Here is a 26,668-nt window from a genome sequence, read left to right on the forward strand (position 1 = left end):
TTGTAAGAACCATTATAATGAAACACACTTCAGTGCCAGGTACCTATTTGAGTTGAATTTTATATGATCTTTGGTTGATGAGGATGAAAGGGCAACAATTTACTACCAATAGTCATCCAGCAAGTGGATCGAAGAAGAAAATTCTTCAAGAGAGAAGACAAGAAAATGCTCTCTCTGAATATTTTGTTGGATGAAAATTTGATATCACCATTACCAGGGAAAGGGTTTCTATAATTTACCTCTGCACCCATCCAAATCCTATCTCTTCCAACATCCAACACAAATGACAGCAGCATGAATCAGATTCAAGATCTGATTGTTGCTCCTTCTTGTTGCACCCGAGCCCTTTCGATTTGCCATGAGCGAGACATGAGTTGCCCATTGCTGAGTAACACTGTGACCAGGATGAGCCTTTCTGCTGCTCCAAAAAGAACAAATTTATTCCTTCACAAACTGAAGGCAGTTCATTTTAAGCCTTTTTAATTATAAATGAAGTGTGAGATTATGGGGAAGGAGTACTGTACAATGAAAATTGGCTTGATAATTGTAAGTCAAAATAATGGAATTATTAGCATTTAACCATTACACAAACTACTGCTCTATTGCTCATACTGACACAGTCAACTTAAATCCTCAGGGCCATTCAAAGAGTTTACTCTGGGTGCTCTTGTTTCCAAGTAAGAAACAAAAATATGCTTGGATTAACCACCCCACCCTCACTAAAGCTTTTAAAACGTTGCTGATGTGCATCAGGGTTTTAATAACACCTGACTGAAGATGTTGGCTTTTCTATGTCTACAGAATTGAACCTCTGCATCTTGGCAGAGTAAAGCCAATAACCTCATCTATTTTGTTGGATTTCTGACAGAACTTTTCTAATCCAGTATACTCTTTTTATAAAGGTTGCATCAGGAAAACACATACATTGCAAAACTTTGTTATCACCTACAAATAAAACCTTGGCTGCAGATCATGAACATCATACCTACTTGAGAAGCACAAACATATGTATATATAGAGATATGACAAATGAGTCCTTCACGTTCATCTTGACAATTAATCTCAGTGATTTGCTTCCATTGTAAGGACAGAGGAGAAAAAAGACAGGTTACAAGCTGTTTTCCAATGCAGCAGCCCATTTTAGCCCCAGCTGAACGGTCAGACTGATATTTGCCAGGCACGCTCGACAAGGAAAGGGGAGTATTTTTCCATTAACAAGAAAATTAATAGGAGGCTTGTTTTGAAATACAGCTGAGCAAAGAGTTACCCTCTTTGAGTTAAGATTCTGATTCCTGCACTGAACCATATTTTTCCACATAAACTCTTCTGCAAAAATAGCTTTCTCTCTGATAAGTGTTTAAATATAGAATGCCGTAAAGGAGAGCAACTTTTTCTGAAATAAATCACTTTTTAGCAAAACACTTTCTCTTGTGCCTTGCTTTTCAATTAAAAACAGTCTTCCATAAACCATCTTTTTAAAGATCATAAAGTGAACTCTAGAAATGTTAGGAGAGAGAAATGTTGGGAGAGCAGAAAAGGTCTTCATTAGATTTTCTTTTTAAAAAAGGAACAAAAGAAGTTGATTTATCAGAGAAAAAAATCCTTTACACTTCCCTTCAGATTCACTACCATCTCTTTTCTAATTCAAAGTAGATTTTAAAGGGGGAAAAAAAAAAAAAAAAAGTAGCTTCCATGGTCTTCAAACTTCGTTTCTTGAGAAAACTATTCTTTAAGGCACTGGAACAGCCTGCCTAGAGAGGTTGTCAAGTTTCCTTCTCAGGAGATGCTCGAAACTCACCTGGACACTTTCCTGTGCGACCTGCTGTAAGGCAACCTGCTGTAGCAGGGGGTTGGACTCAGTGAGCTCTAAAGGTCCCTTCCAACCCCCATGATTCTGTGAAGGTACCTATCTACTACTTCCAGTCAACTACCCGAGGCCAACATGTGATCTCAGTCACTTCAACAGGATTTGAGAACTGTGGCTCTGCTGATGTTAAGTAGTACTTTTTGTCAATTGGTTCCTCTGGCAGCAGGGCAGGGGATAAGGGTGAGGCACCCTAGGCATCTCTGATTGCACTGAGGTTAATTGCAGCAACAAAATGGGGAACGTAACTCTCCGCACCCTCAGCAAAGGGCAGGGCACATCCATGGGACTGCAGAATCCATAGCACTCAAGCCCTGTGGACTCTTTCGGGCACACCAAACGAAGAGGAGGAGAACTTATGAGCACGCGCACACCCTTCTGCACGCAGAGCTCAAGGGGCAATAATAGGCTTGGCAGATACAGCCAGCTCTTTCCTCCAGAGCGCATTAACCCATGCCCTCTCTTTCACATCAGCAAAATGCCATTGCTGTGGTGGGGAATTGCTGGGTCCTGACCATGGCAGAGCTGGAGCAGCCTTTCCTCAAAGCCACCAGCTAAGTGCTGGATGTCCCCTGCTTCTGTGGCCTTGCATTTGCCAAAGGTACTGATTTAGAAAAATCCCTGCAAAAACAGTAACTGCAATAACTGGCACAACAATGGGCATGGGATTTGCTTTTTAGTGGCAATGAAAAACCCAGCATCTCCTCTGTAGCTGGCCGGCGTGGAGTCCTGCAAACCTAGTAGAATAGGAGCCAAGTGTTGCACTGTGTTGGCAGCCACATGCCCTGGTCACCCTTTGTCCGTGTCCACACATTTAGTCTTATGTAAAGACTGCAGCAACTATCAGCTATAAATCATATAAGGAGTTTGTACTGTTAGCATTTCTCCTATCACATATGGAGTCACACCGTGCTGTTTTCATAAGTCCAGCAATGAGGTCATTACTTATACAACAGAAATGTAAATTCAGTAATCCGAAAGGGTGGGAGGGTGAGGCAGAAGTCCTTAAGGAGCCATAAAAGTTCCTGAAGATAATTCACAGGTACAAAGGGGCAACCAAACAAGAAGAGATGTTTTTCTGTATGGCAGAGAGAAGGAACATGGTGATCAGAGCAATTTCTCTAACAGCCACCTTTTAGAGTGGAGGAAGAGGTGAAAGCACTCCAGAATATGGCAGCCCCAGCAGATGCAGCTAACATGTTGTCCTAACATGCAGCTAGCAGAGCTGCAGGAATAGCTACAAAAAATCCACGATTAAGTACAGGCTTTTTTGTTTTCCTTTATCTTCTATAAACTTTATTCTAATATCACACATTCACACTCCTAAATAAACATTCTTTATCTCTCAATCTCATCTATTGAAAGTGCTGACTCTTAAGTAATGTGAAGCAACACAGGTTACTATTCCTACCAGGCTGATTAGTGTGCTTTTACAATAAGTGATAGCTGAAAAAAACTACTCCCTGGGGTATTGTGAAAGTGGCAGCACAGAGCTCCACTTAGCCACTAAGATAAAGAGGAGGAGTCCTCCAACAGCAGCTGGACACAGAGCCCCTTCTTACATGCAGCAAGAGAGCAGGAACAACCCTGTGCCCAAAACTACACATCTACTTAGCAGGTCTGAAGCCTTTCTACTTCATGATAAAAGCAATATAACAAAGCCCCATACAGTAGGAGCCAGGACACATATCTGAGGGAGCTCAGGACAGGAGGAACAACATCAGAGCCACTGTGAAGAGAGTAACCAGGAGAATCCCAGCAATCCTATCTCTTGGGCTCAGCACAATGTCTGAGGCAGCCCTTCCTTCCCCAGCTGTCTCTCATCATCCTCCAAGCTCTGCACCCAAATGGGCCACCTGAAACCTATAACCTAGGGCTGCCCTTTTTGAACCACCCTCAACCCAAAAGGAGTACAACAGCTGTGTTTTGGCCAGACCTGACTGAAAACCACACTCCTGCAGGCACTAGAACTAGGCTGGGCTGTGCGGACGTCGGAAGGCTACATGTGCAGAGAGCTGGGATCAGGGCTGTAGTCCCTATGCCCATGTATGAGCTGAGTTGTCTTTGCGATTCAAGCACACGAGCTGGCATGAATCTGCTCAGCTTCCATGACGCCAGTGCTACTCTGTCATGTGAGTCCTGTTCTTCACAGCCCAAAAGAGAAGTCTTCATGCTTACTGAGGTTAGGATGGGGAGCAGGATGTGACATCAGCAGCCTGAAATGTTTACATAAATGTAGGCAGCAGTATTCTGAATTCTTTGAGTACTGTTTGTTTCTCTAGAGGCTTTGCCAAAAAGGGAAAGAAAAAAGAGGTATGAGCTTGTGACTTTCTACTACATCAGAAAGCTTGAAATATAAACAGCTGCTTTCACCGACTTTCATCGGTGCAGCAGGGCCAGGCCGCCTAATCCTCGGGTAGCAGTGTTGATAAATAGTGCTCAGACAGACAGGTTGGATCAGATTTTCCCATGAGCTCACTCAGGAGGGTTAGCTTTCATGGGCAGTGTGCTGTTTTCTCTTTCAACTGTCAGCGCTTGAAAGCCAGCCCTGGTTTTCAAAGTCGCTCCCGGGGAGGTGAAGGAGGAGGAGGAGGAGTAGAGTACCTTTCATCATGAACACGACATGGGTGAAGCCATGACTTGACTGATGCCACAGGAGAATACACCATCACTTGCTCTCACGTGGAGCCGGGCTGCTTTCAGCTGGCAGTGATAAGCCTGCTGCAGAGCTCTGGGCTCTCCCCACGGGCACAGGCACTTCAGAGACACTACAAGGTTTTTGCTCAGGGTGAACGCAGCCGTATGGAACTGATGCTCTGCACACCTCCGTGCAGGCCAGCAGCATGGCAGCCAAGGGAGTGGGTCTTCCCATGGCAATTGTTTCTGTAGAAGCTCCGAAGGAGGAGGACAGAGAAAAAAGACATACATGTTTGCATGTGGGTTGCTCACCACACCATACAAGCTGTGGATGTTAACACCGAATGGCAACAATGCTTCCAGATGGACCCCTGGGCAGACTCTGTCCCTCAGGGTGCTCATCTCACAGCATGATCACCTCCACAGCGGTGTGTGTGCCTTCACAGAGAGGAAGGCACGTTCCTGAAGAAGGCATTACCTGCCACAGGATCAGTAATGGGAAGATGAAGTATCAGTAGAGCTTAAATATAAGAGTATGAGTGATCAGAGGATGGCCTGTGTCCAGCAGGAAAGTGTTAACTCAAATCTTACCTGTCAGGGGACACAGAAAATTTCTTCTAGTTCTGCTGCCTTTCATTTTTCCATAAAGTGTGGCTTTAGTTATGAGCAAATTATCGTTCCAGGAGTGTTTCCACAGAATGAGATGTAACAGCACAGACACGGCCACATGCCCTGGGGGAAAATTAGTGCATCAGAACCAAAGCTGGAGAAGTCCCACAATAAGAGTTGATTAAAGAGCATTTTGAAGAATATTATATAAGCCCTGATGCCTGCCATTACCTCAGCATTTGCCCCATGTACTGTCCTCGCGCTGATCTTCATAACATCCTTCATAGCTGTGGGCTGCAAGCTGCCATTCCTGTCAGAAGGCATTTCATGACAAACTTGCTGTGGGCATTTGACGGATGTCTCTGCGCCCAGAGAAGTGGGAGGGAGGTGACATTACTGCAGTTGCAGGAGAAAAAAATGCAGATAACAAAAACTACAACTGTGTAAACAGGGTTTCTGTTCCATTGAAAGCAAAAGCAAACTCCAAGCCTAAAACTGGTTTTCATGGTAGCCTGTGGTAGGATAGAGTGAGAAGCCCAAGGAGTCTGCCTGCCCTACCAGCAGGGCGTTGGGGTGTGCCCCATGGAGCCCAGCAAAGCAGCATGGGGCCATGGCCCCTTTCTCCTGATTTGGCTGCTTGTCCTTCCTTAGGGCAATCCCACATCACCTGTGGTGTAAGCCCAGCTGGGATTAGACAGTATACCTCCTGCACAGTTTGTGGTTGCCCAGAGAGGAAGGAAATCTTCATTTCTTACCCCTGAGCCAGCTTGGAGAGGACTGTCCTCCCTTGTTGCTGAAGGTCCAAACTTTTGTCTTTACCAGTGGAGGAGTCATCCTACTGACAGTGCCGCTGGCAGCCATCCAACCCAAAGAGCTATTAATTATGGCTTCCTTAAAGAAAAGAAGTAATTACAGCTGGGTGTTCAGAAACTACCTGAAACTTTTGCAGCCAAGCCCTTGCTGTGGGCCCATAGCAGCTGAGGAAACCTTTTGCAGAGGTCAAGGCACAGGGTCAGCAGCTCTCTTTCTTTGCCAAGCAGCTCCCTTTCTTTGCCAAGCTCCCTCAATCCTGAAAACATGTACAAAAGTCCAGGTCTTTGGGGCATCCTGCAGGCTTTGAGGGAGAAATGAGCTTCCTGTTGGCCAGTTTGGATCGCAGGGCTCAGAGGGCTGGCTGCATCCCCAGAGGCAGTATTTGCCTGAGGAAAGGTGATCTGTGGAGATGATTTCTACTGGGGCACAAAACCTCTTTAATCTCAGCTGCCAAGGTCTGCAGGATGGAAAGGAAAGGCAAGCAGAGGCCAGGATCATTAGCCTATGTCCTCAGGAGAAAAGACCTACTCCACTGCACTCTGCCACTCTCTCTCTTGAAGCCAACTTCAACTCAATTCAAAGGAGTCTCAGAGGCATAAGCCTCAGCAATAATTGAATTTCTACAAGACTAATGAGACCTGAGAGAAGAGAAAATCCAAGGCAAGAGCACACAGCCAAGATGGTGGGTTAGCAAGTGCCACTCATCCAGCTCTTCCCTGCCTGGGCTCCCAGGGGACTGGAACAAAGGCACAGCCTTGCCCAGAAGCTCTGGCCACACCAGGTCATCTGCTCTTGGTACAGCTGCTCTATTTTTCTTGCTCTCACAAGACCAAAAGTAACTATCCCAAGAGCATGCAGTGATCCAAAGCACTGTTAAGACATTCTTGGGAATTAAAGGAGTAAAAGATAAAATTTTCAGACCATATAGAATCATAGAATCACTAAGATTGGAAAAGACCTCTAAGATGATCCAGTCCAACCACCAACCCATTTTCAGCATGCCCACTAACCACATCCCTCAGCGTTACATCTCCACATTTCTTGGACACCTCCAGGGACAGTGACTGCACCACCTCCCTGGGCAGCCTGTGCCACTGCCTCACCGCTCTTCTGAGATGAAATCTTTCCTAATATCCCATTTGAACCTTCAAATGTGAAGCATATAGGATTATATTCATTATATTAATGAATTATCTCATGATAATTATATATCTAGCAGGATAATGTCAAACAATACAGAATACTGCTGGGGAGGGAAACTGTTTTTAGAGTTATTGATAGTTTTCAGCTTGCAACTGAAACTTGAGGAGGCAATCCTGTGCTTAGGCAAAGACTTAAACATTTTGGTAATTCATATGAGATACTGGAGTGACCCCCTGTTGGCCAGGGGGTTTCCATGCCATAGCTACAGACTCTATATCAAATTCCATCGCTGCAGCTTGAAGATACACAATTTAGATTGAAAATAAGCTGCATATTTTCAGAGGTGACTTGTTGCCGGTACTCTACACAAACTCAAAGTTTTCTATCGGAGGTTTCTTCACTGACTTCCAATTAGAGCTGTAGGCTTGATGCAGAAATATCTGGCAGATGACCACAGCAGTCCTTCAAGCCTTGAAAGTAATACATCAATCAAAAAATGTAAGGTAATCACTTTCAGTTATAATTAAATAGGTTTCATATATCAGACAGACACTTGCTCACCAGTTCTATTTCTTGATGGCATTACAAGCAAAAAGCGGGGAAGACAACAAAACTTTCTTTACCTTTCTTCCATGCATCACAAGCAAAAAAAGGAGAAAAAAAAAAGTCACAGGAAACAAACAGCTGCAATCCATTCTTTCACAGACCATTTTACAGACTTCTTCAATAAAAACAAACCCCTCAAGTGAGTAAGGACTTCATCAGGATCTCCAGCACAAGAAAGACATGGAGATGTTTGAATGGGCCCAGAAGAGGGCCATTAAGGGCTCAGAGTGCTGGAGCACCTCTCCTATGGAGACAGGCTGAGGGAGCTGGGTTTGATCAGCCAGGAGAAGAGAAGCTGCGGGGAGACCTCAGTGCAGCCTTACAGTACTTGAAGGGACTGACTTTTTACACAGTGATAGGGCAAGTGGGAATGGCCTTAAACTAAAAGCAGCATTCAAGTCCAGGCTGGATGGGCCCTGAGCAGTCTGATCTGATTAGTGGTGGCAGCCCTGCACACAACAGGGTGCTGGAACTGGGTGGGCTGCAGAGTCCCTTCCAATCTAAGCCATACTGTGATTCCATATTGGAAGCTGCGCAGTTCCTGTCACTTCTGACATGATTTACAGATGTCAGTTTGCTTTGCTTATGGTTCTTGTTCCCCATACATAGCTGGTGTAATTGTTCTTAGTGAGCAGTGAGGCATTTTTCTTTGTGGAAAAAAATCAATAAATATTTAATTCATAAAATTAAGAGAAGTGATGAACAAAAATATTCAACTAATAAAGATAAATGGCTTTTGTATTCATGAAGGCTTCTTATTAAACAGTCAGTGGAAAAAGTGTCCCCACTGGGCAAAGAGAACAAAATAAATGGTGGATCTGATACTGCAAGCACAGCACTTGAAAGAAAGAGGGAAAGAAAACAACATTAATACATCGTTAAGGTTGAGCATTTAAATCTACAGAAGCCAGCACAAACATGAAGGAAGGTTCCTGCAGCAACGTTAATTGGGACTTATTGCGGACTGTGTTATTGATGATTGCATACATTCAGTTGCATAAACAAATTGCCAAAGCTGTATCCAGCTGGAATGCAAATGAGGGATGTGCAGTCATGTGGCTGCTCCTGCACAGTGCGATCCACCGGGTACCAAACACCACAGGTCACGGCTGGTAGGCCACCTGCAGGTACACACACATATACATGTGTAGGCATAAAGCAAAAAAAAAAGTCTACCAAACCTTCAAGATATATCTTCTAGTTGCTCGCGTTTATTTATTTGCAGGCAAGTTAATAAAAACTGTAGCTAACAATGCATTCTTTTAGTGCATGCATAATTTCATTTGCTTCATCTGCTGTATCTGCAAATGCTGAAACATGACAAGAATGTAACTTTCCCAAAGTCGTAAAGTACTCTATTTAGTAATTTCTACAGCCAGATGAAAACTTTGTGTTATTTTGTGTCCCATATTGCCAATAAAACTGCGGCTGAGCTAACACATCCCAACCCCTATGCCTGTTTTCCAAAGCACAATGTCCTGGGGACATATTCTCCAAATTGCCTGTGAAGGCTTTGGAACAACACAAAACCAGTCCACAAAAAGGCCCCATCCACCCTGGCAGGCAAGCACTAAAGCTACGCTGGGAAGGCCAGCGTCTGCCTGAGCTCCAGCAAACGCTGTTGTATCGTATCAGCAATCAAAACCTGGGTAACGTCATTTAGCTGATGCTGCAGGAGTTATTACTGGCATCGCTGCCTTTCCCAGAGACCCCAATCTGTGATCAGATTCCTGCTGCACACAGGCAGAGATAGGAAATTGCCTCTCATGTCCAGGTAGGCTGTTAGCACTGCGGAGAAGGGGTAAGGGGTGCTCATCCTGCCTAATGATTCCCATTTCATAGCAAAGTTCTGACGTGTGCTGTGCCCCCCCAGCAAAGCCTGTGGGTTTTGGTGCCGTAATATTCTGTTCAAGATAAAATCAAGTACAACAAAGTGATGTCAGACATGTCATCGAGTTGCCCCATGCTGCCTGCCGTGACAGTGACCACAGCTGCCCGATTCCCCACTAGTGTTTCCTACCACTCGTCTTCCTCCTTCTGCCTCCCTGGGCCTTTTCTTAGAAAAAGAATGGCATTGCTCATGCAGTGCTGCATCCCATTGCTGCTTTTGCTTACAAGTTCCTCAGCAGCTGAGCGTAGGGTGAGGCAGATGAGGGGGGGCATTTTTCTTAGATGATTTAACTAATCTCATGCAAATATACACTCAACAGTCTTGGTACACGGTGTGCTTTCACCTGTACAACGGTCAAGTCAGCTGAATATTGCTTTTTTTCCCTGAAGATAATAACATTTTTATGCATTGTTTCTTGAAGCTTTTTGTGCTCACACGCTGAAAAACAGCTTCAGCTGAGGAATAACTGAAGTCACTATACTTAGTTTCTGTCCAGGTAATTTTGTGTCCTCTTCCCATATTAGCTGAAGAGGATGTGATGATGATAGGAGATTGTTAACATATCTATTTTTTCTCCCATTCTTACTTCAGGAATATGAAATGAAAACTGCAGTTAAACATCTATCATTACATCGTTTCTGGCTACGTTATCTTGCATTTGAGAAGCAGGAAGGATTTCACAGGCAGAACAAAACACAGAAGCTGGTTTCAAAAAAAAACACCAAAAACCTACCTTCCTCTCCTGGTGTGATTTATGTGATTTACAGGGCCGATGTTTTGGGCACTGAATCCATTAATTTCATTTTTATTCCAAAAAGGGAGATTATTGGCTTCCTGACTGAAAGACACAATCACACTGATGTGTTTTAAGTTTTGTTCAACCAGCATCAACTTCAGACATATTGTAACACACGGTACCAGCAGAAGTAGAATAAAAAATTAAAAATATTGGTCAAAAATCTCTCCAAAAAGCACAGGCCATGCAGCAGCAGCGTGGTATCAGAGTGATTTGGTGATTGATGTTCAATCAAACGATTGAACCACCTGATTTGGACCTTCAGCTTTTAGTAACACCTGTGGTTTAGAGCTGCCACCTCCACCTCCAGTTTGAGAACTCCCAGACATGCCACAAGAAAGTGAGTTGTTGGAAAGGAGTTACTGCAAAATGAAAACAGCGTTGGAGGGTTGGTGCTTCTGTCACTGCTGGGGCTTTTTTGGCCTCATTCATTTTCCAGTTTAGCCATTTTGTGAAAGCAGTATCTGGCCAAAGCAGAATGTGTCTTTCACCAAATAACAGTAAAATATTTAACAAGTTTCTGTTCCCCAAAATTAAAAACAAAACAAAACACTTGCTGAAATGGGCAACAAGTCCTTTGGGCAACTAGCCAGCTGGCAGCTGCAGCTCCATCAATAGGAATGAGGATACCTGATTTGGGTGCTACACGTGCAAGTTTTTCGCTTCCATAAGTTCCTTTTGCCAAATTCTTGTCCTCCAGGCCCCCTCAGCACACATCTAATTGAATGCACAAGCAGCTTCCTAAGCTCAGGAAAGGGCCCGACCCTGCCCCAGTGCAGTCAGCAGAGCCAGCTTGTTTGAAGTTAGGCACACGCCTAAGTGCTTAGCTGGATTTTTGCCGAAACTGTCAATCTTTTATAGTTAATCATTTATCACCCTGCTTATGTGCTGGTAGTCATGCTTCAGTGTGCAAATATGTAAATTGCTTTCATAAAGCTCCGCGCACCGAGCACAAATAGTGCTTCCTCAGCCCTTTGCTGGAGTTCTCCCGTCCTGTGACATCTCAGATAGATCAAACAGCACTTAGGGCTGGCAAGGAAGTTATTTTTCCCTTAATTAAACAGAATCATTACTGCGTTCCTGCTCTTATTAGTGAGGCGCATTGGTGGACTTGCAAAATGCACAAATAAATAATGGCATTTAGCTCTCACCTGACAAGCAAAGAGCATTTTGCCTTCAGGAGCGCGTACGTCAATCCATCTTACACACTCCACCACTCTGAGCAAGGATGGGAACAAGCTGTCAAACCCGTGAAAAGCATATTTGCATTACTGTTGTACAGACTGAGTTCGATAACTACTTAGAGTGAGGGTATTTGCAATGTATAACAAGGTAATTCTCCAAACATCGGTCACCATTCTAATTTTTCTTTCTATTGCTGAGGTTAATTGCTGTGTGAACTATGGGGGAGGTCATCTCCACTTACCTTAGCTGGTTTGCTTTGCATGCAGAAAGCTCACAGCTGCCATGATTTTTCACAAAGAATTAATAGTTACAGCCACTCGGTCTGAATACATCGTGTTAGAGTGATAGGTAGCAGCAGGGCCTTGCTGAAACAGAGCCTTAAAACACCATTAGTGTGCACCTGCAGACTGCAGAGCCAGTTACTCTGCACTCCTGCCCGTGGGGTCTTGCATGCATCCACTAATGGAAAGCCTGCTTCTCCCCAGATGTCATGTACTTCTGCAAGGAGAAAGGACTGAGAAGAGAAAATGACAGAGTCCATTCCCCTGCTCAGTAGAGCAGTTTCTTGAGAATTCATTCCCTGCCAAGCAGAATAAATGCATTCAGCTTTTTTTCTCTAAGAGGAAGCTTGAGCACTTCTTGAGGTGAGTCATATGAAAATGAATTAAGGAAACCAGCTACTCTCCCAGTTGTTAATTGAGGAAAAAAACAAATAAACAGGTAAAACAATCCTGAACAACCAAACAGAAGGAGCAAACCAAGAAAACAGGCTCCAGGGCAACAGACCAGCTACCACGATGACCCAGCGGGATCCCACACATCCCCTGGCCATGGGCACTGCGTCTGCACCAGTGCCTGGCCCCAGCCAGTAGGAGGCTAAGCAGGACCTTTGAGGGAAATTGTTGCACCCCCCACTCAGAGCCAGGATTCACAGCAATACTGCCTGGGGGCTGGAGTAAAGCCCCAGGAATCGGGAGCTTTGGATGATGTTTCAGAAAGTTTATGTTTGATTTAGGTCCTGGATAAAGACTTGGCTGTCATCCCAAGTACTAGTTTCTTTCATTATTTCATTATTTCATACTTTCATTATTTCATTATTTCATACTTCAAATATGACATGCATATTTTGTTTCTGCTTGCTGTGGTAAATACCAGTCAATTGCTAAGCTACAGTAAAGCAAGCAAATCTGTAGCATTTTTAGGACTAATATTAGTATAGCTTAGAATAGATGCAGAACAACAACTGTACGACAAAGTGCCTGGTGGTTACACACATACCTTCTTTCACAGCAGGTCAGATACAAGAAGCTCAAATCTGATTTTGGAAAATATCCACTCACTTCTAGAAATCTAGAGAAACAAACATCCAACCAGTTAAATATAACTCTGGGGAACAAAGTTTTGTACAGTAAGTTCCAGCATCCCTTAACTTTGTACAAAAATTGATACTGAAACAAAACAGCGGTATTTCCAAAGCCCGTCTCTGCTCACATTCCCACCAGGACAAGCACCAGGTTTCAACCCCAGCTGAAATGACTGCAGTTCTTCTCTTGTATTGTCTCACATGCCAAGAAGGCAGAATAATGATGTCCAGCACAAAAGGACACATCTACTGAGATACATAAAAGGTTACTCCAAAGTAAGTCAATATGAGAAGTGTGCTCAACATGCCTTGTCCTTTAGCATTTGTGCAAAAGTGATAAACTAAGTTTAATTAGAGGAGCTGAGGCCTGGGTCAGAGAGTTCTCCAGCCCTAAATGTCAGCAGTTCGATTTTGCAGCATGTTTCTGCACGGCAGTCCTTTGGATCAGCCCTGGGTTGCTGGAGTTGTGCTGCAGACTGGCAAGGAAGAGGAGCTGTGCAGTGACACATAGCTTCCTCATCTCCTCCCATCTTGCTGCAAGGCAGAAATGGTGAAGGCAGCCATGACAGTACTTGCAGCATTTTAAGTTTAAATTACTCAGGCCTAACTCTGCACCCCTCACCCTCTGCTTGGCCAAGGGTTGAAGCATGAGCCGGCAGGACTTAGCAACCCAGCTCTTGATCACGGGATGGCAGAGGTCCTGAGGGACCTCACAGCAATGGAAGTGACAGGAGCCTTGCTGCAGATGGCACAAAACTCATGCTCTTTCACTGTGTGGTTCCTGTTGCAGGCACATCTGGTTGGGCACGTCAGCTTGTCATCTTCTCTCTCAGAGGAGTCACTGCATGTATCCAGTCATTAGCAGGCTCGTCAGCAGTAATGACTCGAGCAAACAGTAAACCTGTGAGCCAGCTTCACCATATGTAACATCAAAGGGAATAAAAAGAAAAAAAAAAAGCATTTGCTCTTACATCTTGTCTGCAGAATAAAATGCAAATGAAATAGCGTGTTTTCCTTGATTTCCATTTGATATTACCCACTGTCAAAGTTAGAAAGTTATGCAGCTTGCTTCCAAGCACAAGTCAATAAATAAATGGAGAAAATATCAACAAGCTTGATTTCAAAGGTCACAGGAATGGGATGAGTGCCACGAGGCTTTCAGCCTTCACCTTCCCCATTCCAGTCCTCTCCAAATGCCAAAGTGCTCTCCTCTTTGCCAAAGGCATTTGAGTGAAGCAACTCTCGGCAGCCAGAAAGGGAGACACAGCAAAAGGAACTGCAGCATCCAGGTAGACAGAAAATTCTAAGAAACAAAGAGCATCACACTCTTATGAATCAGATGGGAGGTGAGGGCTCAAATAATACCTGTATTGTGGTTTGGCCAAACCAGACTCAGGAGTTCACAGAATCACAGCATCACGGAATGGCCAGGGTTGGAAGGGACCTCAAGGATCATGAATCTCCAACCCCCCTGCCACATGCAGGGCCACCAACCTCCCCATTTAATACTAGACCAGGCTGCCCAAGGCTCCATCCAACCTGGCCTTGAACATCTCTAGGGATGGGGCATCCACAACCTCTCTGGGCAGCCTGTTCCAGCACCTCACCACTCTCTCTGTAAAGAAATTCCCCCTGACATCCAACCTAAATCTTCCTTCCCTCAACTTCAAACCATTTCCCCTTGTCCTGCTATTATCTGCCTTTTCAAAGAGTTGATTCCCCTCATCCTGTTTGTAGGCTCCCTTTATGTATAGAAAGGCTGCAATGAGGTCACCCCACAGCCTTCTTTTCTGAGGCTGAACAAGCCCAGCTCCCTCATCCTGTCTTCGTAGGGGAGGTGCTCCAGTCCCCTGATCATCTTTGTGGCTCTCCCCCGAACTCTCTCCAACAGCTCTCTGTCTTTCTTGTACTGGGTACTTGTTCAAGTGTGACACTAGAAAGCAAGGATTGGCTAAAAGCATGAAAGCTGATGAATGGATGAGTTCTTATTCAAGAAGTTGTAAGGCAGCTACAGCCTTCAGATAACAGCTGTGGTGTGCACTGCGATTGCCAAAGCTTCTAAAGTCTGATTTAGTCTGTGGGAAGGGTAGGGGACGTCATTTGGTTTGAGTCATAAGAGGTCTTGATATAATCTAAGCTTCATCATCTCTGAAGAAACAACTCATTTCCTGGACTTGTATCAAAAGGCTTTGTGCGGTCCTGATAACACAATAGCAGAGAACAATTCCTAGCAGTGAAGATTACAAGATCCTTATATCGTTTGCTCTTGCATTACAACACCTGATGGGCATTCCAGGTTTACAGTCACTTATTCAGGGATCCATGGCTCTGAAAGCAAGCATACACAAGCTTTGCAAGCATTGCTACGCTACCAGTATAGTTTAAAAAAAACCAACAATGGTGCAGCCCCGAAGTATTTGTCTTTCCCTGTCCAAGACTTCCACTGCCGGGAGCCTCACCTGCTCCAGGAGTCAGAGAGTCTGCAGCAAGAAAAGGATGGAAGGCAGCAGGGCTCAGTGTAGCTCTACCTTTGTGCTCTTGGCTGAAAATATGGGCCAGCTGATGCTTGCCCTGGCGCACAGGACTCAGCTGGCTCACAACGTGCCTGCACCTGTGCCTGGAGCCCCACTCTTGAAGAAGGATTAAAGACCCATTAGCAGGCAGAAGAAAGCCTAAGCTCACCTAAGTACAAACTTCTGTTCCCTACCTTGGCTACTAGAGATGGGAGAGGACTTTTTATTGCAAATGATGTTTGTTTCTGGAAAGGAAAGGAACAGGCATCAGCAGGAGGCAAGAGCCTAGTTTATCACACGCCACATGGGGCTGCGTAAAGTGGCTGAGTGGGAGAATTTTTTACACTTCCCTGTCCTGGAGTAAACCCAAATGTGCAGGCCAAGACTCTAGCAAAAGCTTCCCCTGGGGAGGAATAGGAATGGCACAGCCAGCCCTGCTACTCCACCAGAGATCCTCTCCAGCACTCCCATGGTCTCTGCTAGAAACTGAATGTGCATAAGGCACAGAGATGCACGGGGCTCGCAGGGGAAGGGCAAAGGTGAGATAAGGTTGCTGCCATGACGGCCAACCAGAGCAAACAGCAAACAAGAATGGCCTCTTCCAGAGAAGCACCAGGGAAAAAAACAGTATGTGTGATGCAAATGCTCATTATCTCCATTGTGTTCTTACAGGAGTGGAAGGATATGATGAAAGCCACAAGCAGAAAGTTTGACTGATGCAGGTTGTACTTTCACAGCCATTTCCATTCGCCTGCACAACAGCATATTTTGATTATTCTTATTATCAGCACCAGACACAGTGGGGTAAGCCAATGCATTATTACCATACCCTGAGATAATAAAAGATGACCTGAGTTTCCACACCCTCTCTCAGGGGGCCTGCAGCTCTAAGCAGCACATATCTCCAGTGTCTGTGTTGGATAGGTAGGGCATCCATTTAGTCTTGTCATAGATAGCAAGCATTTCTGACATGCCTGCAGAAGATCTGTTTTCAGGATGGCAGCCCTGCGGGTCCAGCATTCCTATTTTTCGAGTCAATCCTTCATGACAGAGCAAAGCCAGCTGTTCAGTTGCTCCCATCAGTGAATTTGCTCTGCAGACAGTCACTTTACAAAGGAATTGCTCTAGCGAGGGAGACTAGGATGCTCAGCGGTACAGCTGCCTATGGCTGCACACACTGAAGTGACAGAGCTGCAGACAGAGGTCTTAAGAGTTCAGTTAGGTCACAAAAGCTGGTGGTGGTACCCAATGTGCACCTTTAGTTTGGGGTTACTCAATACGGGTCCAAGGTGGGAATAGCTCTCCACAGCAAAAGCTTTCTGGATCCAAGGAGAACAAGTGTGGCAGGTTTCCACATCTTAACACGGTATTTGCTCTGGCAGCAGCTGTCAACATACTCATGGTTACTCTTTGCCTTTGGTATAACAGTGGTGATTGGCAGTAGGCACATGCCCACCTTCCGACACACAAGTCTGAATGTATGTCCTGTAACAAATGTGAAATATGTTCTGTGACTGAGACCAGCTGCACTAGCAACACACTTAGAAGTGCCACTGGACCACTACCTAGCGGAAAAATGGCTCCCTCTCCAGTGCTCAGGCACTCTCAAGAGGCATTCTGAAACCGTGTGGATGACTGCAGGCCCACGACAGGATATTCTCCAGCACTCAGCAAGCAGATGGAACTTTGTGACTGGCTTCTCCCAGCCAAACTTCCTGCAGGGATGACTAGTTTCCAAACACATTAAACAGCCGTGTGAGCACGGCCAAATGCCAGATGGCTGGAAAGAATATTGGAGTAGCCCCATGACGAATGTCTAGCCTTGGCTGCCAGCGCCACGCACCATATGCATCACCTCTCAGACAGGAAGGCCTGGCTGCAACTTGGAAGGGTGACATGGGGATACTACACAGCTGAATTTGTTGGTGATGCCATGACACAATGGAAAAATTTTTTTTTTTTCCTTCTTACTTTCTTTACTGTGCATAGGGATCTGCTTCATAGAGCCACTTCAGCGATAGTGTGGATGAAAAACACTGCTTCAACGACAGGGCACATTGCTGTGTAGGCCTCCAGCTGAGTGAGAAGTACTGTTTCTGTTTAACTCTTGCAAAAGATGACTACAAGGAATGCTGCAGCATCATCATGTAGGTGGGTGCTATAGTTTAAGTTACTTTATTAACTTTGGGCTAGTGGCAAGGAAGCTGATGTTTGCTGTTGGAAAGGCCACAAAGCTAGGAGACCACTCAATGCCTCATGTAATGGCTTTACAATTACTGGAACCCCAGGAGCGCCCATGATAGCAGAGGCTATAAGCCTCCCAGTTCTTTGTGCTCTCCCTTCTAATCAGCATTAAAAGCAGGAGATTTGTGTTTGTGTTTTCTCATGGTGCCACCATTACCCAGCCTGACACTTGCAACTGAGACCAGAACACAAGTGGAAAGGAAAACACAGAAACAAACAAAAAAAATCCTCAGTACAGCATAATGAGCATCTCTCTGAGCAAACCACTAGCTCCAGCTGCAGTTTCATGACCTCTTTATGCTGATCTAACTCTAGTCTGTCACTGAAATAAGCAGTCCTAACCTTTCTACCTGCCCTCCATCATGAGCTGGACTGGGGAATCTGTCGAACTACTATTCTACAGTTCCTTAATCAGGTTCATTTTCATTTGGATCGATTACCTCATCTGGCTTAGTGCTCAGCCTGCCCAAGTGTCAGCGACAGAGGCAGCAGGAGACCACAGTTTGCACTCAGGTTAGCTAAAAGCTTTTGTCTCACAGCAAGAACTTCATAGCATACCAGTCTTAATCTGTCTTACATACATAGCCTGTCTCAGGTTTACAGGCTTGCAAAAGTTATATCCAGTTTCAGAGATAGTCAAATGCATATGCCATACTGGCAACATACAAAAATCTGCCCAGACTAATTTTATTCATGCTTCAGTCTGAGAAGTGCTTGTGCGAGACGTGCAGTGAAGGTAGGACTTTGCAGACTCCAAATGAAAGTATGCACATGAGATAAACAGCTGGCGGAAAAGTTCTAACAACTGAAAAAAAAAACAACAAAAAATGATTGCCTATTTCTCTTACATCAGACTTTATATTGTTTTTATTTTCAAAAAACATGTGTACTTAGAGAATAAAGCCAAGGTTGTTTCAGCCCCACTGATGTCTAAATGACAATCTCCAAATACAAATTTCAGTCATAGGACAGTATGACTCTGTCAGCAGTGCGCTCTGATCCAGGATGGGATTTTAGCACTCAAGTCCATTAACTTATATTTACATTACAGAAGTGGAAGTTGGTTCAGAAGAAGGCAGAGGGTGAACTTAAGGGCAGGAATATTTATTGCTTTATCACGTAGAATGGTGCTTAGTCCTTCTGGAAAGTTCAAGTCTCTTTGTAGTTAGCAGCTGGGCCAGTCCGTTCATCAGCATCATAAATATGGTCAATGACATCACCAGCACATAGTGGCTAATGCTGCAAAGAGGAGACAGACAGAAAACAGAAAATGCAAATTTGCCAAGTAGAAAGAATTGACTTTAACAAGCTCCTGATTTTTATTTTTAAGCTAGGCCTAATTATTGTTCATTTCATATACAACATTTCATACACGCCACTCCAAGAAGATGACTATTATAGCAGTACTACCATGTGAAAAACAAGGCCTGTGGCAAAATAAAATGGTGAGAACAACAGAAAACACAACTGAATGTGTACCAAGTGAATAAGAGGTACTGGGTATATTCATTACATCCAAGGGGGTAATTCGATGTATGCAACAAACCACTAAAATTTCTGTTTGCTATAGACTGATAAAGCAGAATTTTGGGAAAATGTGCCATCTGGAAGACATTGCTTGTAGTAATACAACTCAGATATTTAGGTCAGCCGAGTTACAAATATTCTAGAGAAAGCACTTCTCCAATGATGAGCAGCTTCAAGAAAACAAACACTATTTTTTCACTAGTATTTCTAAAAACTGCAGATTTCACTGCTGCAGTAACACAGAGTTTCAAACAGATTAAACAAATTAGTTCAAACACAATATGAAGATGTGACTTCTGGGTGAGGAACTCCTCAAGTCACCAATGGTTAAGAGGATCACACATAGAGATTGTTCCTAACTTGCTCTAACTCTCACAGTACTTCCTCAGGTATCTGATGTTTACCAGCATTACAGACAACTATTGGTTCAGACTGAGATTTGACTTTTTAACATTCAGCATTCTGTGTTCGGTATCTGAATCAAGTTGGTTGTTAATGTAAGCCATTAAAAAATGAGGGTTCTTCCAGATCATGGAGGTGGCTTAGGTTGGAAGATCATTCAGTTTCAACCCGCCAGCCATAGGCAAAGTTGCTCCCCACCCCCCCCAGCTCAGACTGCCCAGCACATCATCCAATCTGGTCCTGAACACCTCCAGGGATTGGAGCACCCACAGCTTCTCTGGGCAACCTATGTCAGTACCTCAGCTCCCTCTGAGTGAAGAATTTTTTCCTTGCATCTAATCCTCTTCTGAAGTTTAAAACTGTTCCTACTTGTCCCATCAGTATCAGATCATATAAAAAGTCAGTTTCCCTCCTGTTTCTAAGTTCCCTTTAAGTACTGGAAGGCCACAATAAGTTCTTCTCAGACCCTTCTTTTTAAGCTGAACAAGCCCAGCTCCCTCAACATATTGTCATAGGAGAGGTGTTCCGGCCCTTTGTTTCCAGCCCATCTCTGTGGTAATCTGTTCCTCCAGACCTGTTCCAACAGCTCCATATGTCTTTCTTGTGCTGGGGGCCCCAAGCTGCATGCAGTATACCTGATTGGACCTCACAGAGGGGGACAATCACCTCTCTTGACTTGCTGGCCTCTCCTCTTTTGATTTAGCCCAGATGCAGTTGGCTTTCTGAGCCTCCTCTGCAGGGCTGCTCTCAATGAGTCCTCCCAGTCTGTACTCACATCTGAGATTGCCCCAAACTAAGTGCAACACCTTCCACTTGGCGCTGTTGAACTTCACTAAGTTCATAAGGGCTCACTTCTCAAGCCCATCCAGGTGCCTTTCAATAGCATTCCATCCTTCTGTTGTACCATTCAGTTTTGTGTCATTAGCAAGCTTGCTGAGGCTGCACTCTATCTCACTGTCTACGTCACTGATAAAGATGCTGAAGAGCACCAGACCCTCAGACAGAACTCTGAGGGACAACACTTGCCATTGGCCTCCATAGAGCCATTGACTATAACCTTCTGGCTGCCATCTTCCTCATCACCCTGGAATGCATGTCCAGTCATTGGCCCAATAGACTTGTATGTGTTCGATCTCATCAGGTGATCTCAAACTCTGCTTCCATTGAGAGGGCTTTTCATCCCCCCAACATCCACCTAGAGGTTCAGGAACATGAGAGATGAGAGATGTGTGAGACCTGATTGAGGCAAAAAACTTGTTGAATAGTTCAGCCTTCTCTATACCTGCTGTTGCCAGTTCTTTCTTCCCACTTATCAGAGGAAGTAGGTTCTCCTTGGCCTTTCTCTTCTTCCCCAATTTCCTACAGAATCCCTTCTTGTTATTCTTTGCATCCCCTGTCAAGTACAGTTCCATCTGTGCCTTGTCTTTCCCAAACTCTTCTGTACACATCCAGACATCATCCCTGTAATCCTTCCAGGCCACATGTCCCTGCTTCTGCTGCCAATGCATTTCCTTCTCTCACCTCAGTTTGACCAACAGGTCCTCATTCAGCCATGTCAGCTTCCTGTCTCCTCTGCTTCATTTCAAAATACATGAGAATGGAGAACTCTTGTGTTCTAAGAAAGGTGGCCATCTCTGCTCATTTTCTTTATCCCTAAGGACAGCTGCCCAGGGGATCTCCCTCATTACCTGCTTAATCAAATGAAATTTCATTTTGTTGAAGTTCAGGGTTCTGGCTCTGCTCTTTGCCAGGACCATATTCCTCAAGATCTCAAACTCAGCCAGGGCACGAGCACCGCAGCCTGGACTACCTCCAACCTTAACCTCTTTAATAAGCTCCTCTGCATTGGTAAGCACTAGGCCCATAATGTTTCACCTCTGGTCAGTTTGTCTAACATCTGGACCAGGAACCTCCTCTGGATTGCTCACAGCTTGCCATGCTGCTTTTTCAGGAGACATCTGAAATCCCCAATCATTAGTTCTGCTATTAAGTCCAGCCAGTTTGCTGCCCAGAGAACTCTTGCCCCACCTGGTCATGTCTGCCCCTTCCAGCATCAACATACTCAGCATCTTGAAGGTGTGTCTGAGATCACAACACTTCAGCCTAGAGTTTCAGATGAAACACTGCTGCAGTCATCTGCATGAGAGCATCCAGAGCCACTAGTGTAGATGTTTGTTTATTCCTGGGACTACTGAAGATACTAGGCACTCTGACATGAGAGGTATTGATGTCTCCTCTATTTCAAAGCAGATGGTTCCTTAGGATGAGTAGGGTAACTTCAGACTTGATGAAGCCTGAATTTATTTAGAAAAAAGGATTGCAAAGAGTACTTGCAGGTTTAATGATCTGGAATTTCTGCCTGAGGACTCATTCTGTTTGACAGTTTAGCCACAGAAGAGCAGTAAAGCTCGTAACTGATGCTATCAATCCTCACGACCCCAAGATTGTGACAATCTTGGCACTAGCGTAGCGTAATTTAGTTCTGTGAAGCAGAGAAGAACTGGCTCTTAACAAAGCTTGGCCACTAACCAGTGTGACAGAATAAAAGTAATCCAGAAGTTCACTAATGAGCAGGAGCTCTTCTGCAGCCAGGATATAAGCAACAAAAGGAACTGATCTGAACAAAGGGTGGAAAATGCTGAGAGTAACTCAACTCATGCTATAAGATTCTTCTGTTTCTGTTGAGTCTGATTATAATCTTCTCACAAATACCTTGTTCCAAATGCATACATTTAAGTAATTTAAGTCCCAAAAATTCACCAGCACAAATACGCCCACAACTCAGCAAGCGCAATCCACCCCAACACCCTGCAGCTTTCATCTGTCAGCTCTCACCTGTATGCAGTGAAACTGACAATACTCCCTGCTGTGAATGAGTGAAGATTTAAATTGTCAGACAGTAGCAATCTTTCCTACATCCCTTTCCTACAAACATCTCCATCTCTAGCTCCAGCTAAGCAGAGCAGCACAGCTACAGGAGCCCAGCGCTCACTCTGTTCTGTGGGGAATGTACAAAATCACACAGCAAAAGCACGAAATTGTGCACACACTTTCAGCTGGTTGGTGCACTTTGGACTTCTCAACTCACAATGTATTTGTGATTGTCCACGTGTTGTGTGCACAACTCCCTCCAGAACAGCCCTTGGAAGTTCACCTGGGTGTGCTGCAGACTCTGTCCAAGTTTCAGTGCTCTATGGGAAAGGACACAATGCTGCCAACAAAGTCAAATCCTCACTGCAGTTGTTTTCACAGTGTAATGTGCCCTGGGGAACTGTACAAGCACTACAGGTACAGAAGCTTGCATAGTATTAAGGAAACAACCACTCTGATGAACAGCTGTGTGGTTTGATATATGATGCAGATATAATGTATATATATCAGTATATAATATATATACTGTTAACACCTCAGCTTTTCTATTCACAGGGCACCAAAATTTTAGTTTTTCACATAGGTAAAAACAATTCTTACATTCTAGCTTGAAAATGTGAAATCTGAAAATCTTAAGTCAAATGAGGGCCCTGCTTTTATTCCTATAGGTACACTGAGACAGCCATCAGAGGATAAGCTGTTGCTGAAGGCTTGCTGCCATCAGCACAGTACTTACACAGACATCTGATTTCCCCTCTGCCCTTTAAGAAGCTTTACCAGATGTGGGTGCTCATGAATTATATGCAGGGACATAGAGGGGTTTTCTCAAAGTAAAAAGTCTCCGCAAACTCCACTTAGCCATCTGTCAGGGACGGGTCCTTCAGGCTTTTATAAAGAACAGTGTGCCACATGCATTTTTCTCTTGCTATACTCCACAAGGTTGAATAGCTACACTTCTTTATCAAAATATCAGACATTCAGAGTAAAGAAAAATGTATATATTATGGCACAGAGCATAATTAGAAGCAATTTCAGTCAACTTGTCATGTAACTGCAAACAGCCAGCATCTCTGGGGCTATCAGCAACTTGTACCACAGTACCTGCAGGCAGTTCTGCTTGGTAAATTAGTTCTCTCTACAGGTAATGCTGTAATTAAACAAACAAACAAAGCAAGATTCCTACAGGTACATACCACAGCAGCAGTGTGGAAAACTTGATCCCTGGACAACACACAACACTCTTGCCTGGATCAGTAGTTACAGTGAAACAGGTAATTCTCAAAAAGAACTTCCTTCATGAGAACTCAAATCTCAGCTAACAAAACGGAGTGTGATTTTAGGCTGCTGTCAAGTTTGACCCATGTGGATAAAGGGAATATATCAAGCACAGTGGAGCTGAAGCAGGGGCAATTGTTATGAAGGATGAAATGGGCAAGGAAAGGGAATGGTAAAAGAAACAGTAGCTAGTGCAGGGGAACATGGACTAACTAAGGTAAGGCAGGCAGCACCATTCAACAGAAAGGTGACTGCTCTACGTATGGATCAAAGTGAGCAGGCAACACTAGTGCTAAGAAAATCTGGTATCCCAGAGGCCTATTTTGGTTACAAGTAAGTAGAAAGAGAATATATGAGGTGACATCCTCTCTTGGCTTTGCTCATGACAGCGTATGTTGGTAAGATGTACCAATCCAAAAAGAAAAGAATCAAATATCACTAGAAAAGGAGCAAAAGTAATCTTGCATCAAACCATGCCTCTTCTCTCAAGTCAGGCTAACTTCTATGATGGCAGACCCGACTGAAAACTGGGAAGACGGAGTAAGTTACTCGGAACTGAATTAGAACAAGTAGAACAAAGTAACTCACACAAGGACTTGGATGAGCTCTTTCTAGAAGAGTTTGAGGACTTTACATATGTGCTGCTTTCATTAAATGCTTGGGTTGGAGGGGACCTTAAAGCCCACCAGTCCCAACCTGGTGCCATGGGCAGGGCTGCCACCACCAGCTCAGGCTGCCAAGAGCCCCATCCAACCTGGCCAAAGCTTCTCTGGGCAACTGTGCCACTGCCTCATTTTAGAGATTGTTGGTAAACACAATTTTCCTCCTTGACGTAAGACCTTTGTTTTAATAATCAGACCTAGAACACACCTATCACAAAGCTGAAACTGTTTCTACTATGCAAAAACATAAACTACTTAATCTATGCTTTATCTACAAGCTTTATGTCCACTGACCTTTGAAAGCGCAGTTCAGATTGTACTTATCTCTGTATCTTCCAGCAACTGATATAAAAAGATTGGGAAATCATGTCTGGATGAAACTATATAATACTGTCACATAAAGAAGTTTCAAGGGTTTATCTTTACCATCTGTTTAAACAGTTATCTACAAACTGCACACGCTATACAGCTAGAATACGATTTAAAGGCTACATACCTCAATTTTTAGAGCTAGATAGATAAAACAATTTTTAAGCCATAGAGAAATCTATTTTAGTGGCAAAGAAGCTGAAAAGCTATCTATTCCATTTATCTGTTATTCAAAAATATAAGAATCTGCCTGAAACTTCCTATGATCATGTACTAAATACTAATAAGTCAAAAGTATTGAGAAGACTGCATTATTGTATCTATGAAATGTAACAGTGAGTTCTTCTACAGCTTATGATACAGTTTAGGGTTACCTCAAAACATACAGGTGCAGGGTAAGGTTAGCAGATCTCAGAAACTTGCATAACCAGCTACTATGAATTTTATGTTCACTGCAAGATTACACCCTGTTCTTACACCTACACAACAAAAAACTCTCTGAAAAATAAGTCCGTGCTGATCTTAGTAGCACCGTTAAGCAGAGGGGCTTGAACACTTTCTAAGAAGCCATAAATAGTTATGGTAATTCATAATTTCCTGAGAAGAGGAAATCAATGGCAGGTTTATGATTTGCTGAATGTGGTACTACATGACTGTATGTTAGGTGTACTGTTGTTGAGCATTTCATTAATGACCTGGAAGAAAGGGAAAAGTAAAAATGTCTTGCCACCGACAGATAATACTTGCAAGGTACGGTATATTGAACTGGAAGAATAAAGATGTTGTTAAGGCAGATATGAGGCATGGTAGACTGAGATGCAACAGCCAGGAGAGAAATTAAAAGACGAAAATGTATCAGTTAAGCAAGCATAAACTACTTCCAAACAATAAGAGAGATCCCCTAGGAAACAAAACACCACCGTAAGATAGCAATGAAAATTCTATTTTTTTTTTTTTCCCTGAGGTTTTTAAAATCAGATTTTACATATGAAAATAGTGAGCACTGCCATTGAAAAAGCCAGGTATTACCTAATGAACATTTCCTACTGAACTTGCATATTCTTACATTCAAAAATTTTGAGGTGTGGTAATCAGAAAATTCAGAGAACTATCACAAAAAAGAATGAGTGGAAATATACATCAGAAACTTTCCAAATGCAAGATATAAAGCATTTCAGAGGATTTCAAAGGAACTAATCTCTTGCCATTCACTAGGCAACTAAATTGCTGCTTTTCCACTCTGATCTAAATGATCTCATAAAGTAGTAATCTAAAATGAACCTGAAAACTGTATCCCTCCCCCCATCAGTGCCATGAGGAAGAAAAAAAAAGGAAAAGAAAAGAAAATGGAAAAGAAAAAGCTGTCAAGACCCGTCCCTAAGGGTGCTCCTATTCTTTGTTCCATGAAATTCCGCACAGGTTTTGCTGAGATAAAAATGGCTGGAGAAAAAACAACCGCCATTTCCTTAACCGACTCAGTCTTCTCAGGAAAATTCTGGCAACATCTAAAATGTCAGCTGTGAGGGGATATTTTCAGACCTTGCTGTCAAAGCAACAGACAACACTGCAAGAGGAATGCCACAGAGCTGTCACAGGGGCTGCAAGAAGAGGACAGGAAAGAGCCATGTTAGTATCTCTCTCCCACTGATTTTGGGAATTGCCCAAAACCCCACGAAGCTCATTTTTCAGGAATAAACAACAAAGAATCTTCCACTGTTGCCTGCTGATTTTGTAAAGCTTGAGGATCATGTGTTGACAAATCTGCTCAGGTTCAGGGGTCAGAACACTGCTCGTGCTAGGGAAGAGAGAAACTGCTTCAGTTCTGCCTAAAGCTTCACCACCTTTCTAATGCAGCCAAGTCAGCTTTAACTTACATTCCCACACACACACACAATATA

The 26,668-nt window shown here is 43.8% G+C and overlaps 1 protein-coding gene across 10 annotated transcripts in view; it reads right to left on the reverse strand.

Moving 5' to 3' along the window:
* Positions 1–5,890: 5,890 nt before the first annotated feature.
* Positions 5,891–26,668, reverse strand: part of PIGN (phosphatidylinositol glycan anchor biosynthesis class N) — a 115,195-nt gene continuing 94,417 nt past the window's right edge. For 2 of the 10 annotated variants that reach the window (XM_042839857.1, XM_042839862.1), the window contains exon 28: positions 18,818–18,903. In XM_042839857.1, coding sequence (XP_042695791.1) covers positions 18,898–18,903 — 6 coding nt within the window. In that variant the 3' untranslated portion in view covers positions 18,818–18,897. Of the gene's footprint in view, positions 6,002–8,404; positions 8,794–10,296; positions 10,402–11,510; positions 11,599–11,785; positions 11,922–12,822; positions 12,895–18,502; positions 18,904–26,668 lie in introns of those variants that run through there. The other 8 variants (XM_042839851.1, XM_042839852.1, XM_042839853.1 and 5 more) reach the window with 8 other exon arrangements.

This window comes from Centrocercus urophasianus, unplaced genomic scaffold (genome assembly GCF_019232065.1).
Source record: "Centrocercus urophasianus isolate 14NV4802_14NV808 unplaced genomic scaffold, USGS_Curo_1.0 seq_11, whole genome shotgun sequence".
In the NCBI taxonomy this organism is placed as follows: domain Eukaryota; kingdom Metazoa; phylum Chordata; class Aves; order Galliformes; family Phasianidae; genus Centrocercus; species Centrocercus urophasianus.